The sequence below is a fragment of the Silene latifolia genome, chromosome X, assembly GCF_048544455.1.
Source record: "Silene latifolia isolate original U9 population chromosome X, ASM4854445v1, whole genome shotgun sequence".
NCBI lineage: Eukaryota > Viridiplantae > Streptophyta > Magnoliopsida > Caryophyllales > Caryophyllaceae > Silene > Silene latifolia.
Window position 1 is genome coordinate 209,939,629 of NC_133537.1, and position 6,746 is coordinate 209,946,374.

A 6,746-nucleotide genomic window follows, 5' to 3' on the forward strand; every position below is an offset into this window, starting at 1 on the left:
TACCAAGCTTAAAGGGAGCACTTTGATCGATGAGCATGCTATCTTTTACCACCACCGGTGGTGTAGATACAATGATGCCGAGAGTGTAGAATGGCTCACTAGGGGATGCACACCACTTGTACCCATGAGGTGGAACATACCATCCACCGAGCCCCGCTTGAGCCGGAATTCACCAAGGCCGAGCTACCCCTTCCCATTTATATCCTTGACCAACTAACACCGAGAGAAGAACTGCCTCATCGACCTCGTGAGTTGCCGGAATGGCGTGATGCACCACCATCTTATGTACCCATTCCACCCTACCCCACAGTACATGTACCATTTACTCCCCAAGATCCGGAAGCTCCATCCATGGGTGAATTGATTAAACTCCTGCAAAATGTTGATCTCAGAGTGCACGATGGAAGGGTTGACAAATATTTGGCCCAATACCCCTCCTACTACAACATGGCTCAACAAGAATACATCAATCCTAGAGGCCCTCATCCATCTTGGGCTCAACAACATCTCTTGTTTCCTAACTATGGCAACCAAGGGAGGAACTTTGGCGACCAAAGGGGGGAATTCTATAGCCAAGGAGGAGGCTATGACCAAGAAGGATATAGCGGACATGGAGGCCGCAATGATGATGATGATGATGAGTGAGATGGGTAGATGTACTTAGCCACACCACCTCCATTTGTATGATACTCTTCTCTCTATCTCTATATCTATCTATCTATCTATCTATCTATCTATCTATCTATCTATCTATCTATCTATCTATCTATCTATCTATCTATCTATCTATCTATCTATCTATCTATCTATCTATCTATCTATCTATCTATCTATCTATCTATCTATCTATCTATCTATCTATCTATCTATCTATCTATCTATCTATCTATCTATCTATCTATCTATCTATCTCTATCTATCTGTCTATCTCTATCTATCTATCTATCTATCTATCTATCTATCTATCTATCTATCTATCTATCTATCTATCTATCTATCTATCTATCTATCTATCTATCTATCTATCTATCTATCTATCTATCTATCTATCTATCTATCTATCTATCTATCTATCTATCTATCTATCTATCTATCTATCTATCTATCTATCTATCTATCTATCTATCTATCTATCTATCTATCTATCTATCTATCTATCTATCTATCTATCTATCTATCTATCTATCTATCTATCTATCTATCTATCTATCTATCTATCTATCTATCTATCTATCTATCTATCTATCTATCTATCTATCTATCTATCTATCTATCTATCTATCTATCTATCTATCTATCTATCTATCTATCTATCTATCTATCTATCTATCTATCTATCTATCTATCTATCTATCTATCTATCTATCTATCTATCTATCTATCTATCTATCTATCTATCTATCTATCTATCTATCTATCTATCTATCTATCTATCTATCTATCTATCTATCTATCTATCTATCTATCTATCTATCTATCTATCTATCTATCTATCTATCTATCTATCTATCTATCTATCTATCTATCTATCTCTCTCTCTCTCTATATATATATATATATATCTCTCTCTCTCTCTCTCTCTCTCTCTCTCTCTCTCTCTCTCTTATGTATAGTTGTATTACATTTTAGGTTAGCTTGCATTTAGTTTACATCTCACTTGCATTTGTAAAATATTTTATATTGCATTTACACTAGTTAATTCATATAGTATATTTTGCATTGTAATATATCTCTCATATCTCATATAGTTAGTTGTATTTGTATTCATGTAGAGTCAGTGATGACCAAACCGATTCCTTTCTACACTAGAAATAATGCTTAAATCGGTTTGGGGAAGTTTTATCATGGGTGACCATAGTTTACTAGAAAATATGCATCATCTAGCATAGTTTAGATTGCATTCATTTGTTATATATGTCAGATAGAATTGCATTTAGTTAGAGCATGCATGCATTCATTCATATTATATCATTTCATTTGTACTTCATTTCCATAAAATAATAAATCCAAAAACATGTATTTCTTTTTCATTCCTACTCCTACATATACGTTGAGGACAATGTCCAAAATAAAGTGAGGGATGGGAATTTATATTCCAAAAATACATAAAAAATTGAAATTTTTTGAAAAATCCGAAAAATATGTTATTTAATTTCATAAAAACAAAATCCATAAAAAAGACCGCATGGTATGATCTTTCCAAATCTCCTTTTTCCTCTTATATATTAATGACAATGTGGCTTCCTTTGGATTGATGTGGTTTTGACCTATGTGATATTAGGATTGCAATTAGTTTATATGACATGATAGTTGATAGAAGCATATGTATTAGAGTTGTATATTTGTTAGTTGCATCATGGCATAAAGTTGCATTTTAGAAATTTTTTGTGAAAATGCCTATTTGGGAAGCTTGACAAGTGTATATAAGACCCTTGTAAATAATTTTTCTCCTCGAGACTTTGCTTGCTAGAATACCCTCAAGACACCCTAGGATGTGTCATACTAGTATCTTTTGACCCATGGACTAACGCCTAGTCAAGAGTACCTTGTGGTGTGATAACTCCTTGGCTACCGTTTATTCCAAGGTGACCTTTGAAGCCACGCAACCATCCTTACACTTCTATCATCATATTTTGTCAACAAAAAGGGAATGGGCGCAAAAATGTCAAATTGAGTTCACGCTATCAATGTCAAATGTTTGCAATTGCATCAAATGAAATGAGGAGTAAAAATAGACTCCTTGTAACATCCCCATAGGTCAGGACCCTTTCTCTAGGCAATTCCCATCACATAGAGGTATCACAAGCCTTGGTTTCCCAAGAGTCTAGTGCGAACAATAAGTAAAGAAGTACTTTAGACTACATAGATAATTAAGTTGTAATATTAAGTGGCTATAAGTTAAGGGATATAAAAATCATCCCAATAGTACAACCAAATCGAATGGAGATTTAAATGTCAAAACTAAAATAAGAACAAGTGGCGACAACAAGGTAGATCACTCCCCAGCCCGCTACTCAAATATAGGCACCTGTCGACACTGCTCCCCATATGGGCGGAAATCACCATATGGATCATCACAGACAATCAAACCCAAGGGTTAGCCAATGATATAAATGTTCAATAATAAATGAGAATTACAACTAACTCACTAATTCAATGAGGTGTAAAAACATGACAAGTATCCACCAAACTCATATCCTCCAACCATGACCCGGACACGCCCACGACGTCACCAACACCACTAAGGTACTCCGAACACGTCTGTGGTACCGGGCCCGAGTGCGACTCGAGTCCTCTCCCAGACAACATGCCTCACCACATGAGTCCCTCCATAACCCAAGTACTCAATTTGCACATTCCCTTGGAGTGGGAAGCTCCAAGGGAGACTTGAGCGGAAGACGGTTTCCCAACCGCCTTTCGTCTCCAAAACCATCATCAACATCCCCCAACAATGTCCAATGTCAACAATTCACCAACAACAAGAACAATTAACCAAACAAGTATGCCATTAAATTTATACAACAACTAATTCATGCTCATAGCTTCATTAATTCGTTTTCTCTTCTTTTAATTGCCTATTTACATGTTATAATGCAAGATAATCAACACTAGAATCATTCACCATACTCATTCTTCCCAAAATTATTACGAGACCACAATATGTACCAAACCCTAATTATCTAAAACATGTTATAATACAACTACTATGAAAGAAATGTAACTAATGGTATTAAATGCACAATTAAACACTCATAACACCATAGCTATGTAGGGAAACCCTATCTTGAGCTTATCTCCATAATTCCACAAGCTACTACCTAGAAATGCTACTCAATAGAGCTTCAACAAGGAGGAAAGGCTAAGCAGGGAAGAATCTTCTTTAGAGAAATTAGGGTTCTTGAGAGGATTTGATGGTTGAGAGTTTAGAGAGAAGTTAGGGAAATTTAGAGAGTGGTGAATAGTGTTTGAGAGGGGTTTTGGTGTAGGAAATCTGAAGTGATAGGGTTATGGAAGCGACATCTCACCAAATATTTTCCCATATAAACCTCACTCGACTGGCACTCGGTTGAGTGGGTGGTCACTAGGTCGAGTGACCGACTTTCCAGGCCTGCCAGCCTACTGTATTGAAGTACTCAGTCTTCCACCTGGTCAAGTGGAGCTGCACTCGACCGAGTGGGTTCTTTAATCGGTCTAACTATAACTTAAATAAATACGAGGTATTACAAACTTCCCCCCGTAAAAGAACTTCGTCCCCTAAGTTCACTCCCGACACTAGGTGTGGGATATAGCCCCCAAGGTGTAAGATGGCGAGTCAGGGTAAATATAAGACTAGTGTTGACTCAAAGGTGACGTTAGGTGGCGGGTAACTGCATATACGAAAAGAGAAAAGAGAGAAAACTCTATTAAAGGTACTTGCGTAGTACGCCCTACCTCTCTAGAAACATGGTTACGACCTCGTAACCGACTCATACCTGCTAAAAAAGGTGAGGGTATCATTCTTTCATGTTCTCATCGGCCTCCCAAGTGGCCTCCTCCACAAGGTGGTTGGACCACAACACTTTCACCAAGATTGTCTCACCGTGTCTTGTCTTCCTAACCTTTCGGTCTAGGATTTCTTTGGGTGTTTCTACATATGTTAGGGCATCATCGAGTTCGATCATCTCCGCTTCGAGTACGTGAGATGGGTCACTTATGTACTTGCGCAATTCAGACACGTGGAATACATTGTGAACTCGGTCTAAGGCCGGTGGAAGTGCTAAGCGTTTAGTTACTTCCCCGACTGTAACCAAGATTTCATAGGGGCCAATGAACGTTTTGCTCAACTTGACCCTTTTTCCAAATCTCATGACTCCTCTCATGGGTGAAACCTTGAGTAGCACCTTGTCTCCTACCGCAATCTCTATGTCCCTTCTCCTCAAGTCGGCGTAGCTCTTTTGCCTATCTTGTGCGGCTCTAATCTTCTCACGGATTACACGGACTTTATCAACCATGTCTTGGATCATTTGAGGTCCCAATAGCACGGCTTCAGTGCTATCATCCCAACATATCGGGCTTCGGCATTTCCTTCCATATAAAGCTTCAAATGGTGCCATGCCAACGCTTGCGTGGTAGCTATTGCTATAGGAGAAATCAATCAAATGTAGCCTTTCTTCCTATGAGCCTCCGAATTCTAGAACACAAGCCTCAACATTTCTTCCAACGTTTGAATTGTCCTTTCCGTTTGTCCATCCGTCGCGGGGTGGAAGGCCGTACTCATTTTCCATTGAGTACCCAAGGAGCTTTGAAGCTCTTGCCAAACCCTAGAGATGAACCACGAATCTCGATAAGAAACAATGTCTTTTGGGAATCCATGAAGCTTGACCACATACTTGCCATATGCATTAGCTAATTCTACCTTGCTCCAAGTATCCTTCATTGGAATGAAGTGAGCCGACTTGGTTAGTCTATCGACGATAATCCAAATCATATTATTCTCTTTTTGAGTCCTCGATAAGCCCACTATAAAGTCCATGGAGATTGACTCCCATTTCCATTCCGGCACATCCAAAGGTTGCACCTCCCCTTTTACTCTTTGGCAAGTCAAACACCTTGCCACAAAATCCGCTACCTCCCATTTCATATTCGGCCACCAAAACGTTTTCTTGAGGTCCTTGTATAACTTGTCACCACCCGGGTGCACCGAATAGGGTGTGTTGTGGGCTTCATTCATAATGTTCTTCTTATGTTCATCCTCATTCGGTACACACCACCTCCCTTTGAACCTTAGACTTCCATCCATGTGCAACTCGAATCGGGAGGGCTCTCCCTTTTCTAGTGCTCCCTTCCATTCATGAATCTTCGTATCATTAGCTTGCCTTCTCCGGATTTCATCATATAACTCGGGCTCTAAGTTCAAATCACCCATTGTTTCCCCTTTTCGTATCACATGGATACCCATCTTGCTCACTTTTTCCTTCAACCTTAGCATTGACAAGGCGGTAGACAAGGAGTGCACCGACTTCCTACTCAAGTCATCGGCCACCACGTTAGCTTTCCCTTAATGGTAGAGTATTTCCATGTCATAATCCTCAATTAGCTCAATCCATATCCTTTGCCTCATATTCAACTCCTTTTGGGTGTAAATGTACTTCAAACATTTGTGGTCGGAAAAGACCTTAAAGTTTGTTCCATATAAGTAATGCCTCCAAATTTTCAATGCAAAGACAACGGCTCTAAATTCTAAGTCGTGAGTTGGGTAATTCTCCTCATGAGTCTTCAATTGTCTTGATGCATAGGCTATGACCGTACCATTTTGCATAAGCACACACCCCATGCCATTCTTTGATACATCGGTGTAAACCTCAAAATTCTCACTTCCTTCCAGCAAGGCTAAAACCAGGGTCCTGGTTAGGCGCTCCTTTAGAGTTAAGAAAGCCGTCTCACAACTCCCGTCCCACTTGAAACGGCGCTCATTCTTCATTAGCGAGGTCAAAGGTCTTGCAATCTTAGAGAAGTCTTTCACAAACCGATGATAGTACCCGACTAGACCTAAGAAGTTTCTAACATCCGCTACATTCTTGGGTGCTACCCACCTAGACACGGCCTCAATCTTAGTGGGATCGACAACAACTCCTTCTTTTGATATGATATGGCCCAAGAAAGCCACTTTCTCTAGCCAAAATTCACACTTGCTAAGCTTTGCATAAAGTTGGTGCTCCCTCAAGGTTTGGAATACTATCCTTATGTGCTCCTCATGTTCCTCTTTG

General features: G+C 39.6%; 1 protein-coding gene across 1 annotated transcript; it reads right to left on the minus strand.

Annotated features, from left to right (window-relative positions):
• Nucleotides 1-4,493: 4,493 nt before the first annotated feature.
• On the minus strand, nt 4,494-5,093 carry LOC141619169 (uncharacterized). The gene has a single exon (XM_074436193.1). The coding sequence runs from the start codon at nt 5,091-5,093 to the stop codon at nt 4,494-4,496; it is 600 nt and encodes a 199-aa protein (XP_074292294.1).
• Between the last annotated feature and the right edge of the window lie 1,653 nt (nt 5,094-6,746).